Source organism: Falco cherrug, chromosome 9 (genome assembly GCF_023634085.1).
Source record: "Falco cherrug isolate bFalChe1 chromosome 9, bFalChe1.pri, whole genome shotgun sequence".
Taxonomy (NCBI): Eukaryota; Metazoa; Chordata; class Aves; order Falconiformes; family Falconidae; genus Falco; species Falco cherrug.
Window position 1 is genome coordinate 45648633 of NC_073705.1, and position 14161 is coordinate 45662793.

The window sequence follows — 14161 nt, forward strand, 5'->3', positions numbered from 1 at the left end:
GAGGTCCAGGATCTAACTCAAGTATATATTAATTGCTATCAAGTATCTGAATTTTTTTTTTTATGCTTTAACAATCATTAGCATTTTTGTCCTTAAACACGTACACACAACAAGAACAACTGCCTAAGCATATAATTTACTAACACTCTTTAAACCTGAGGAAGTGGGACCAAAATTTTTTGCTACATCAAGGTCTTCGATCTGCAGCTGTTCCACATGGCAAATTCCCATTTCAGGAAATTGGTGCTCTGTTCCCAGAACATACACAAAATCAAACTCCCAATGAAAATACACAATGCAGCTTGATTCTGAGAACAAAGTATCATTTCACTCTCTAAGTCTTCATAATTCTGCATTCAAATGATTTTTTTAATTGCAACGGGAATTCCACAATGCTTTCATTCTCTCAGGGAAAATTACTTTTTTCCTACTTTGAGGGCAAATACAGTACACCAATATTGTATTTTTCTATATGCTTACATTCTAGCTGCTATTTCAGAACATGGTTCTAGGCTACAGATAGAAAACCACCTGCATCCTACTCACTACAACACTGGTTCTAACGAAGAGACACATAATCTGTTACCAAGGTAGAGATACAGAATTTGAAGGTCAAATTAAAAGGTTTCTCTTCATTAATGACATACATATCAGTATCATAAAAGTGATCCTGAACAAGCCGCTGCTTGCAGTGTTGAAGGTCCTTACAAAGCATTATGACTAGTTTTATCACCTTTTAAATTTTAAAAGGTGTCTTCTCTTGCTATATGAATTTTTATTGCTTTATACGTGTCTTTTCACGCTGCACACTTGAAAGTACCCACTGAAATAAGCAGATGTTTAATTCCCAGAGAACGTGTCAATGCCTGAAACTTGTACAAGCAATGCAAACCTGTTACACACAGGAGCCAACAGATTCACAAATGACACCCACATTTCCCTATGGAAGAAAAACCTCAAGAGAAAGCAATGAAAAAATACCACTCTGCTGGAAAGAACGAAAACCCATCACTCCAGCTTCTTTAGTTAGGGGGGAAAGCTTGGATGGAAAAAACTTCTAACCCTTAGTCAGACTGCAGCATTACAATCACAGAAAATAAACAAGAATTTGTTTATTTTTATTTATTGTATATATAAACATATTTATATGCAAATAAATAATATATATTTATTATTTAAGAGGAAAGATCTTAAAAGTCAAACAAACAAACAAACAAGAGACTGATTTCTTATGAAATAATATTTTAAATATCTGCAGGAGTATAATCCATACAGTTTACTACAAGAGTCTGTTCAAATAAATTTACCACCCTAATTAAAAATCCTCCTATATATCAATTTATCAATGCTATTAATTTGTATTAGTTTTGTGCAGTTTGAATATTCTGATCCGCTCATGACAGTAAGACTGAAAATCACACACCTGCTGCTTTGATAAAAAAAAAATGTTTGTTTTTTTTTGTGAAAGTTGAAAACCTCATCATTTTTCCCATAATTAATGACTCATTTTCATAAGCATGCCATAAGACGACAAAGACGATAAATGAACGGTCACGGAAGCATATACAACTGAATGGGGAAAAATTACCAGCTTAGTATTAAAAGCAAAAATCTTAGGAATACTGTTCTAATGATAAACAGACTTTCATCAATCCTGAAATCCATAAACTTCCACTTTCAAACCAGGCACCTACAACTTTGTGACTTTTTTTTTTCCTACTTTCAGTGGGATTTAGCAGCTTAAGTCCCAAATCACTGAGGAAAGCTTCTGAATATCTTGGATGCATTATTTCTATTAGTGTTATACATGTATTTATATGCTAGTTTAGAATTTGGGCATATAAGCATCTTAGATACACCTTCTGTATGCCACATACAGTATCTTAGGAGTAAATTAAAACATCACAAGTACAGGTTTTCATTTTGGACCACTTCCGTTTAAAAGATCGTTTGAATATTTCAGAAGTATTTTTATTCTCATCTTTATGAAGATGTTACAGTATTCCTTCTGCATATCACTCCCTTTTACTGGCTGCTACATCTAGAATACTTACATCTGGAGATCTGGCTTGCTTTCTGATAGTCTTTCAAATACATTCAAGGTGGTGATAGATGTTAACAGAAGTTCAGGAGTATAAAACTGTACAGCAGCTATATAGCAGGTTCAGATGGATATTACAGTTTATTTTGTCTTTCAGTAACTAAACTTAAGAAACCCTAATTCTTAAAACTATTAACTGAACAAGTCTTACTCTCAGTCAATGAAAAGTGCATAAAGCTGTTGTCAAAGCTCCACTTTGAGCACCCAAACTAAAGGAACACTTTGATATGTAGAAGAACCTAGGATTTTAACGTGTTAAAAAACCCCAAAACATTAATCCTTACTTGTTTATATGATTACAAAACAGAATATTGAAGATTTTTCTTATCTGTAAAAATAATCAAAATGTTGCTTTTTCTATTTTCATTTTTCTATTTCTAAAGATTGCAGATTAGTGAAAAAATCAATTACCAGAGATGCAATCAAATTGGAGGCAAATGTCATTGCTTTATAACATTCTAAGTTTGAATTTTTACGTTTTTCTAATGCTTTCTCCCTTGGACAAAAGACTTTTTTTTTCAGCTTCTTCACAAATGACTTACCGGCAGTGTTTATGTGATCCTGTTAAAGTTTCAATCACAAAGCATTCCCCTTCATTGAGACAATATGCAAGATCCTTGTCTTTGCATGGCTTAAAGTGCTCAGATCGCTCAGTGGAATACGTTGTAGTATCTATGGAGAAACAAAACAAACAAAAAAAAGAAAGGCTAAATATTGGATGTTTTTAAAGTATACATTAAGTAAATTTGATCAAATTGGTCTCAGTAACATCAACTGATCAAGACAGACTAATTAATAGAAATGGAAAGCACAGGGCACACAAAATTCAGTGTAATCCCAACATTATTTGCAATGAAGCTTCTTAAAAAGATTCACAAAAGGAACCTTGTATTTGGAAATACTACCAGGAAAATGAACTAGAATACAGCAGGGTTCAGTATAATTTCAAGTACTTGTAATTTCCAAAGTATCCCTTCCAAAACGTAAGCACACCTATTTTGTATTCTTTAACCAAGAGCTATATTTTTATATTAATATACTGACATATGGTTTTTAATAAAATACTTTTCCATGAAAAAGGAGCAAAAATACTGAATATAGTAACAACCTTAAAAAAACAAACCCACAACATAAACCACACAACAAAAGAAAACAAAGCCAAAAACCTAAGGACAATGCTAATTTGAATCACCAGTCACAATAATTGGCCTAGAACTTAAATACAAGCAATGCACCACAGATTGTGTCATTTCAGGTACACTATCTGTTAGGTTTCTATAGGTCTGTCCAAACACCCCAGCAACACAGTTCAAAAACCTGATTATAGTTTGGACTGTTGGCTGTAACTTTGGAATACGCAGTTACATGATGAGATTTGGAATAGGCTGACAGCACGTCAGGGTGAGCTATCATTCCTGTCTTCTAATACATCTCTTTAACCTTCCCAATCCGGTTGGATTATTCAACAATTAAGTGAAATTTTCAGAGGAAGACGTCTGATAGATATTTTAATTTTCTTCACTAAGGCAAGGTTCTTTCTAATGAAGTGTGATTTTCAAAGTAGACACTGATTTCCAGAGCACCATGATTCAATGTCCTTATACAATCTTAATTCTCAAAGTTTAAATTCCTACTCATTTTGTGGGGAAAAAGACCAGGATTTAATATACTATATGTTAAAATTATAGGTGGACGTTATGTACCATACAGACTATTACAAAATATTCTGCTGCCTGCTATCAAAGGAATGAAGCTGTGCTCAATGCACATAGAACTTTACAAATTCAAAATTATATAAACACATTAAGTTGCTCTTTTCTCATAACTTGATATAAAGTAAATAGCCAACAAGTTAATACCAAGGTGAAAATCAAAACACTGAAATACAATACACCTGTAAGTACTGTCCTGAAAGACAACTCAAGTAATTGTAAAAGTCTTTCAAAGTAACTTTTTTTTCATTCTTAGTGTATTATCTCAAATAGCACTACAAGTTTTCCTTGTTAACCAGACTAAGCAAAGGAAGATTAATAAAATATTTGAAAAGAATAAGAAAATCCACACCCTGATCTTTGTATGCAAGACTTTTTTTTTTTTTTTTTTTCTCCCCACCCAGAGAGAAAAATACGGTAGTTTGAAGTTTTCAGTGGAGAGAAAAAACATCCTGGGGATAAATTTCAAAGTTTCCCTTCAAATGCTTTTGCAGATTCAGAATAAAAGGTCCTGCCATTTTCCCCCTGACAGCAATACTTACAAAAAAGTGCAGGCTATAAAAAAATTACTATGTTTTTAATAACTGCAAGCAAATCCTGAAGTGAAATGTATCACATTGAATTTTGGAAACAATACAAGATTTTTGTAAATGCAAACAGTGACAGCACATCACTGTTGACATTCAGAGAATGATCAGGTTTTACATAGCAGAAATATCTTCAGATACAAAATAGTAGCCCAGTTACCTTTTAAGGCCAGTTTTACACAGGAGCAATTAAATGGCCATTTAAAATTTGATTAGGCAAAAAAAGTAAACGGTAATCGGATATATTTCTATCCCTTTTAAATAAGGAAAACCGAAGATAATGGTATTTGAAAGCACTTTTCATAATTACAAAAGGTAATTAAAACTATTTGATGAGCAGCAGCTCAATTTGATATGGATTTAGAGAACAGAACACTTATATTTGCCAGCCTCCTCTGAAGAAACTATCTGTGCAAATACTTTTATGAAAGTAGTTGCATTATATGGAGCAAAGTAAGCAGAGATGTCCCCAGAGGACAAGAGCAAGACTAAGGAGACACACAGGATCACAAAGCATGTCTTTGAGCCAGTGACGCAGTGAATTCTCAGAGTGCAGTGTCTGAAGTGCAGGATACTCCTCTTCTACCATAATTAACGCCAAAACTTGTCAAGGTCAGCATTTTTGAGTTTTAGATTCAAAATATATTCTTCAGAGGTTTTGTTTGGTTTTATTTTAATCACTTCTCTGTTCCATATTATTCAAGATTAACTCACATCCACAGCAGGAACTTTTGCCAATTCAGCTGTGTCAGAGTAGAGCTAAGACTGAGCACATGACGTATTACACTGGCAAAAGTGCCACTGAAGATACAGCCACAGCATAGTTTAATTTGAGTACTAACAGAAATTACACAGGTAATTAGACTGCTCTGCTGATATAAATTGTTAACAAACTATGGCCAGCCAGTACAGCAAGCCAGCCAGCCAGGACTGGAGTCTCCGACCCTTCCAGAGGAGTGACATGGTGCTCTGCCTATGCAGAGCTGAAGTCAAAACCTTCCCCTCAAAGCCCCATCTATTTTATTTACAAAATAAAAGGACTAAGCTGTGATGCTTCATTTTCTCCACTGGGACATGATTTCAAGCTTTTCTTCCACTGTTTTCAATTCTGTCACTGGTGCTTCAAATAAAGCACAACAGTTGAGGATAACAGTGATGCTGACAGCTTATGACAGCTTTGAAAACCACTCCTTAACCTGAGAAGTATATAATATTTTGCTTGGAGTTGCTGTTTTGGTTGGGTTTTGGGTTTGTGGGTTTTTTTTTGTTTGTGCGGGGTTTTTTTTGGTTTTGGTTTTTTTTTAAAAAAAAAAGCAAACCACAAATAAAGTCTCATTATAGGTCAGTTTTAAGTTATAGCCTTTTATGTCTTGGAAATATTTGTGCAAGTCTAACCAGGCTGACACACATGGAAATATATGTCTATGTACAGCTGTCCCGTGGCCTGCAAAAATCACGTGACTTAGCTACAAAAGTCATTCACTAACATTCAGAAGCTGTGTAACTAACTGATATCCTGGATATCCCTAGAGCTGTTTGGTGTCTTCTGCTGGATATACTCACACACAGAAAACAGAGTTTTCTGAAATGTTACAATCCTCCTGTTATTTCATGTTGCACTCATGATGAAACAAACTCTTACAGCTTCATTGATTATTGAAAAAACAAATCCTAAAACCTTGTTCTAAACAGAAGTACAGAAACAACAGAAAACACTGTAGAGATTATACAGCTTTCTTTATTCTTTTTGTAATAAAAAATAAATCCTATTGTTTTATTTGCCCACCTCCCACTTTTTTTTTGGACTCCTAACAGAATCCTGAATTGACTTTTCCATGGTGGAACTGTCCTTCATAGCTCCAGAAGCCTGCTAAGTATCTACCATTCCATTGTAAAGTTTTTTGTGGGTTTTTTTTTTGTTTCTGTTTTTATAACTGATATATCGCAGGCATTCACAAAATTACTGGTACTGCCCTTTAATTTATTTCTAGTCTTTGAACAGGGGTAGCAGACCCAAAAAATTTATAGGTAACAAAAGAGAACTTCTTTTAAGTATTCCGATGTCCTTGAATTCAGTACATAAATAGCAATAACAAATAATCCATTAAAGTTGTCTTTTTTTTAATTGTCAAGTGTCCAGGTGTTTCATGCTAAAGCAGTGGGAGCTATTGATTTCTGATGGATTTTTTCCAACTAGATGAGAGTAAAGAATTTCTAGGCATTTTTTCTTTATTTTTCTTGCCTCACTTGAGCAACAAAGCTTTATGCACGATTCCCATACTCCAGAAGTAGGTATACCATTGCTAAGTCTCATATAGCACTGTTTAATCAAATGAACAAGAATTAAGTTCCCATTTCAAAGGAAGGCTTCGAGATCCTTTACTTACAAGCATGGAGTTGATTAAAAACAACAGTCCTTTGGGAATGTTGGGGAAAAAAGAAAACAGTAGAAAATGTTCAGATGTTATTTTTTTAAAGTCTAAAGCTTAGTTAGTGTTAGCAATTTTGTATTCTTGTCTCATTGAACTATTTCATCATGTTTATAACAGCACAGGATGGCTCATTATAGCTAATTTATTGAATGATCTTCAAGACATGATATAGGTATTATAAATAGTATCTCCTCTTTCAAGGCTACCATATTAATTGTTTCCAGTACTATGCTCTGATATTAATATATCTGTAACTGCAAAGGCCAAATGCAGGAAAAGAGAGAATATACGATTTAAAATATCCTGGGAAACAGCAGCACTCATGGCAGCTGTTCATGCACAGACTGCAGCAGCAGTAACCATTACCACCCGTCACATCTCTCTAGCAGCATTCTTACTGTAGAAGCAGACTGTACTGGATAAATCTCCAATAAAAAAAGTTTTCCATGCCAGCTTTAAGTGATACAGTGCTTACACATTACTGTAAGTATTTATTCCATATAGATAGCCTTAGTTGTTGTAAAAAGAGTGAAAAAAGTGACCTAGGATAACAAGAGTTGAAAAGACCCTGCTTAACTCTTCTGAAGCCACTAGTAGACAGGCATCCAAATTTTGTAGCTACACAGTAACATTCACTTATTAACACAGGCACGGCAACTACCTAGTGCATTCCCAAGGAGGTATTTTTAAGACCCCACATTTGGTTTAAAGCCAGAGCTCATACGCTGAAAGACTTTTTAACAATACTGTATATTTTGACTACTGCTGGGTATTACCAGCTTTATAGATTCAGTATCAACATGCAAATTACTTTTTCCTTTATCTTGTTATTCATTTATAACTGATCATTTCTCTGAGAACCACCATAAAAGTGACATGCTTATTTTAAATCACTGTTCCCATTTTTAAATGCACTACAAAAAAGCCAATTACAAACAACTGGACTTGCTCTCTCAATGCAGCTCCAGTTACCAAAAAAAAAAGAAAACCAAAACAAAACACCCAACAAAAAACCCTTCTCAAAAAAATCCAATCTTTTTCCCCAATATATTTTTTTATCTCTATTGCATTCTATAAAGAAGGAAACATAAAAGGTCATTTAATAGCATATACAGAGTTAAATTTTATGTTCATTGAAGTCAATGGCAAAATATTTACAATGACTTAGTATAACAAGGGTTCCCTGTAGTTCTTAGAGAATCCCGTGGTGCTTCTCCTTATATTTTCAGATTACATGGGAGCCCTTCTAGAAAGGGACTTGCAAAAATTAAAAATACACGCAGAGCAGTTTATACATTACCTTGCTTACTCACATACCCTGAATCTTAAAACCTAAATTTTATATATAAGCCCACATACAAACCTATTTACATATAACCTAAAATTTCTATTCCTGTGCTTTTGGAAGTAAACAAAAGTTAGGTAAGGGGAAAAGATATCAAGCCTTAGCAAGATATTTATTAAGGGAGAAGAAATGGAATCCTTAAATATTACTTGCAAACGTTTGCTATGAATTAGCCTAGGCTGACAGTGACTCTTTCTTAAGTTGTTGATATTTGTACAGTAAATATTCAAGACACTCATTTTTAAAGCAAAGTAGAGATCTTCACGTTACTGCTAGCTGAACACCAGTTGGCATCAGCCATGGGAGACTGCTGGGATAATTGAATTTATTAATTCTAGTAATAAATTATGAGTAAAAACCTAAAGATATCTAGAAATTAAAATGTTATTTTTTAAAATCATAACAGGATTCTTGTTCTAAATGTACTTGAACAGTTTGCATGGATTTATCTGTGATTAAAACCCAAACCAATGAAAATATGGAAAATACTTTACTACATTTACAGAGACAGTTTTGTATTAGCTAGCAATCAAGTGCTGAATGATGATTATTCAAGCAGCTACCCCTTAGCCATTTTGTGCCAGACAAAATTTTATTTAATCCAATAACACTTTAAAGGCTTTGATTGCATTGTGATATAAAGCAAAAATGTGCTATAGATACGGGAGTACTTGTAGCTTTTCTATTATCCTTCAGATTCAATTGAACAAATCAGGATAATTTAGCAACAAACTGATAAAGCAGCAGATACATCAAAACACAGTCATCTACACTAGCTGGCTTCCCAGTGAGATTGTGGAGGTAGATGAAATTATTATCAGTGAGAGATGATCTGAATATGGAGGGGGGGGATATTTAATTCAGAGGATTATATAAGAAAGCTCATGTGATGTTAACTCAACAAGCACTTTCCTACAAAACATTTCTCTGTGGGTACAACCAATCACATCCTGAATCAGACTGCTTTTCTCCCTGTATCACCAGAACACAGCATCACATCCACAACTGCACAGAAACAACAGCTCTAGCTCCGAAATGTACACAAAATTAGAGACAGTCATCTCTCAAAAAACTCAGCACACACTCCCTGTCAGTCACTAAAATTAGTGCTTGAAGTGTGACCTGACTCCAAAATTAGTACTTAAAGTATGAACTTGTTCCATAAACGTTTCTCACATTTTCCAAATGCTTTATCAGTTTGAACAGATGACACACAAGTACTAATCCATATCTTGAAAAATGTATTATAGGATTTTCAAGCTACTAGTGCATTAATAGCAAAATATCACGCGCTATTAGACAGCTGTTTGCTTACTGCAAAACTCTTATGTACTGAAGTATGTATTTCGTGACTTAAAAACAACAAGTCAAGCAAGCACTGTTTCCAAAAACAATGCACAAAAAAACCCGCCCACCTAACCGTATCTTGCAACTGAAACTCAAAAGCAGAAAACCAGATAAGGCTAGCATCCCTCCAGAATGCATTATCTGATCACATCTGTCAGAACTTACATATTGAACCCTGAACACCAATGGCATTAATTTATACACGTGCAGAATTGCACATCAGAGGGTGCATTCTCCTGTACAGCTCAAACTGAAATCAGTGAGAGCTGAACAAATGGGAGATGACTCAGTAGAGAGCCCACAAGACACAAAAGGCCAGGGTTTTTCAGAAGTTCAACACCTAGGTGCCAAAGACACAGGAGTGACTAAAACTCTAAAAGGTTTGAGCTTTCAATGTGAAGAGTTATTTTGAAAATTGAGTCGTGACAGTTCTGATGGGCACTCTAGGGGCAGAGTGCTTTTGCCAATCAGACATGCATTCAGGTGTCTTTTGATAGAACTTCCCATTAATTGATCTAAAAAATTCATAGAGGAACTCAGTGAAAAAGCAGCATACTCGGGATGGTGCCAAAAATGGATCCATCACCTACACCACGGCTTCTCTCTCCTTTGACCACTAGCAGTCCCTCCCACCTCAGTATACAGGCATCACTGGGGTCACCAATACCCCTTGAGACTGGATGGCACCAAAAGAAACACCCTTTTGGGAATGAGGAAATAGCTCTAAGAAATAGTCCCCAATACAAGGAGAAACTGAAATACAGTTAAATTAAGTGACTTTGCAGCACAAAAGCAAAATAAGTTAGAGAGCGCTAGAAGGGGGGGGGGAAGACAGACAGACGAGCTAGAAAGGGGAAAAAGAGGTTTCTAGGGTTGCAATCAAAACTTAGAGAAAAAAGAAACGACTCGAAGAAAAATTCTGCATAGGTTAAAAGATGCTAGAATAAAGCAAGTGTAACACACTACATCTTTGGAACCACCAGTGGTCTGCAATTAAAATGAAATAACTAAGAAAAAAATAGTCACACAAAACCTAATGTATCAAACCTAAAGTAGAGAACATCAGGAAGTTTATGATTAGATATTTTTGGCTCAGTTTGGCTACTGAAGAAAATCTTAGTTTCAAGCAATGACTAGTCATTATTTATCAAGAATAGTAATAAAAATAAAGTTGCCGTAAACAACTCAAAATCATGTTCCTTTACTTTTTGTGCTCAGAACCTAGCGATCTCAGGACAATTAAATCTCATTGCCTAGGAAGGAGCGTCACTTTAACTGGATTTGCTTAGAGCTCCTTGTAAATAATTTTAAAGTGAAGATTTTCATATCTTTACACTTTCACATCCAATATATTTGGAAATTTAAAGAAACCAGCCACTAACAATCCTGACAAGGCCAAGGTTCTCCATCCCTTCTTTGCCTCCATCCTTACCAGCACAGCTGGACCTCGGGGTCACAAGATCAAGCACCATCAACAACAGTGTGTTGACCCACCAGCTGTGGAGGAAGGACTGGTCTGTGGCCTTTGCCAGGCCACTGCCTATAATCTTTAAAAAGTCCTGGTGATCAGCGTCACACCTATCTACAAGAAGGGCTAAAAAGAGGGCCCAGGAAAATACAGCCCCATTAATCTTACTCCAGTCTCTGGGAAAGTAATGGAGCCAGGCCTCCTAGGAACCGTCACAAACCAAAACATGGAGCAGACTAGTGGGAAAAGCCACCACACGTTTCCCAAGGGCAACTCATGCCTGATAACAATGAAGTAACATGTTCAGTCAGCGAGGGGAGAGCAGTGGGCCTTGTTTACGTGGGCTTCATCACAGCGTGGGACACGGCTCCCTGCAGCCTCCTGCCAGGCTCCCTGGGCGGGCGGTCCATGAGGCGAGCAGGGAGTGGGCGGCAGGGTGGCAACCAGCAGCTCCCACTCAGGCTGGCAGCCCCTCACATGTGGGGTCCCCAGCATTGACACCAGGCCCCGCGCTGCTCAACATCATGAACGACCTGGGGAGGTGGGATCTGAGAGCACAATGACGCTAAACTGGGCGGTGAGGTGGATGAGACAGAAGGGAGAGCCACCTTACAGGGACAGGCTGGAAGAGCAGGGAGGCAAGAACTGTGTGAAGTTTAACAGAGACAAGTGCAGAGCACTGGCACCTGGCATGACATAAACCACGAGCCCAGTACAGGCCAGGACGTGTGGCTGGAGAGCAGCCTTGCTGAAAGGCACCCAGGGGTCCTGGTGGACAACAAGCTGAAGGTACATCAGTGGCACGCTGCTGTGGCCATGGAGGCAAATCAGACCCTGGGCTGCCCGTGCAGGGGCATTGCTAGCAGAGAAAGAGATGTGATCATTGCACCCAGTGCTTGCGAGGCTGCACCTGGATACTGTGTCCAGTTCTCATCCCCACATTTAAAAGGAAACAAGGACAGATGGAGAGTCCGAAGTAAGGCCATGAAGATGTTCAAAAGACTGGAGAACCTGCCTTAGAAGAAAGGCTGAAAGAGTTGGGTCCTTTCTCCCTGGAGAAGAGAAGGCTCAGGGGGAACTCATCACCATTTTCCAATACTAAATGGCAGCTACAAAGAGGATTGAGACTTGTTCTCCACAAGGAGCCACATGGAGAAGACAAGGGGCAAGTGGGAGAGGTTTCATCTTGGTGTAGAAAAGGCAATTTTTAAAAAAAATCCAAAAATAATTCATCACTGAAACAACCTCCCCAGCGATGTGGTTGGAGACCCCACCACTGGATGTTTCGAGACACGACTGGACAGGCTGCTAGATAAACTCATTTAGGCTCTCTTTTCCATGAAAGGTTACACCAGATGATCTTTTGAGGTCTCTTTCAGTCTGAGCTGTTCTATGCTTCTATAGTTTATAGTTCTTCTGGATCATTTACAATCTCCTTAATGTTGTACAGGAATTATCCAGTACTATGTTTTCCAACATTTAATAAATCACTTCTTCCAGTCACTGACAAAGTACTGTAGGCTAAAAAATAGATACCTAATGGAATAAAAGGATTATACCAGTTATATAGGGAAACACTTCACATTGCAATGTAAAAGTATTAATTATCAAGAAGCTATGAGTAGTTGTTTGACTGGCAGTATAATGCTCTTTCTCCAAGGAGCTGAAATAGGTCAAATAACGCATTGAACAGAAATTATGGAAATAAGAAATGCAATTTTAACTCTAAGCTTGGACATATTTCTAAGGCATGCAATCTAAAATTTATTCACTACTGCATTTATCATTTTGACATCCTTGTGGTGCGGACATGCAAAGTCAGGCTATGAAGCATTAACATTATTCTCAGCACTTCCTTTCATAAGGAAACCCATATATCCTACATTACATTTTTTTAATCTCATTTCCTCACCTTGATTCTTTTATTTCAGTCTTCAAGAACAGAAAGAGGATAGGCATGAGAACGTAAAGCGTCTTTGCAAGAGTTTATTCTGTAGTGCTCTGTTCCTGTGTACAAGCTTACCCCACAAGATTTCTCTTGTTCTTTTTCTTAGGTAAGGAGAACACTTTTCCATCTGTTTCTAACGCAGCATTGAGAGAATTCCATGTGTTGCAAATCCCCTTGACCTTACTAGCAGTATACAACAGTAAACTGCTCAACTCTATACTTGCGTTAGAAAATGCTAGCCTAGTTAGATATATAATTTATATTCACAGTGCCTCAACATAGCAAAGCATCAGTGAACTGTGGTAAGGAAAAATCTCATGATAAGGTTTTCATGTGGGCAATCTACAACTTCAGAAACTAGACTTCAATCAACAGAACTTGAGTTAGGTCTGAACTTGACTAGAGGTGTCTAGGGTATCATATCTAATATTAAAAGATAATCATAATGTTTTGATATTTCACAGATTAATATAAATGTTATCCTCTTCTGTTTCATAAATTCTTAGCCTTTCACTTGCATTCATATCAGGTTTAGCTGCATCTCCCTTTGGTCTTAGATATAACAAACAAAATTATGTGTTCAATATCTGTGATTCAAATCTAAGTTATCGTCTAATAACCGAGACATGTTTTTCTTATAAATTCTCTACAGTCGAGACTATTATGTTGGCAGAAAAGGAGTTTAAAATAGTTGTTAATTCTTGGCTTGGCTTTTACTCTTAGAGGAGAAACAGCCTTTGTGCAATAAACCAATATATGTATAGTTTTGCTAACCATGAACAAAAAAGCAAAGGGAAGAGATAACACGGAGTTTGCAACTATAAGGAAAGATACTTTTGTAGAGACACAGTATAATTCACTCCGATATCTCGGGACCATGACCACTATGAACAGCATTCAGTCAGGGCTCCTGTTTGTCACTTGTTTCCACAAGTCACAGTGCTCTGTAAAGTTGCATTTGGAAGCACGCTCTCTACATCCAATATGCTCTATCGTTCTAATTTTATAAGCTGTCAGCATACCATGAATAAAAGTAGCACAAGTCTCATATCTTATCGATTCAGTGCTTGATTAGCAAGTTTCATAAGATGTAATTATTAGGTAAAATCTGCATTTCCCATTTCAGGTTAATTCATTAATGTTGATTTTATGGTAAAAATTAAAATATATTTTCTTCCTAGAGTGCAGGCTGTTTACAGCACAGCTGACTGGCAGGCAAAA

At 36.6% G+C, this 14161-nt stretch overlaps 1 protein-coding gene across 1 annotated transcript in view; it reads right to left on the reverse strand.

The window, feature by feature from the left end:
• The window catches only part of NRG3 (neuregulin 3), a 428576-nt gene that overhangs the window by 255671 nt on the left and 158744 nt on the right, over positions 1-14161 (reverse strand). Inside the window, exon 2 of the mRNA XM_055721141.1 lies at positions 2644-2773. Coding sequence (XP_055577116.1) covers positions 2644-2773 — 130 coding nt within the window. The remainder of the gene's footprint in view (positions 1-2643; positions 2774-14161) is intronic.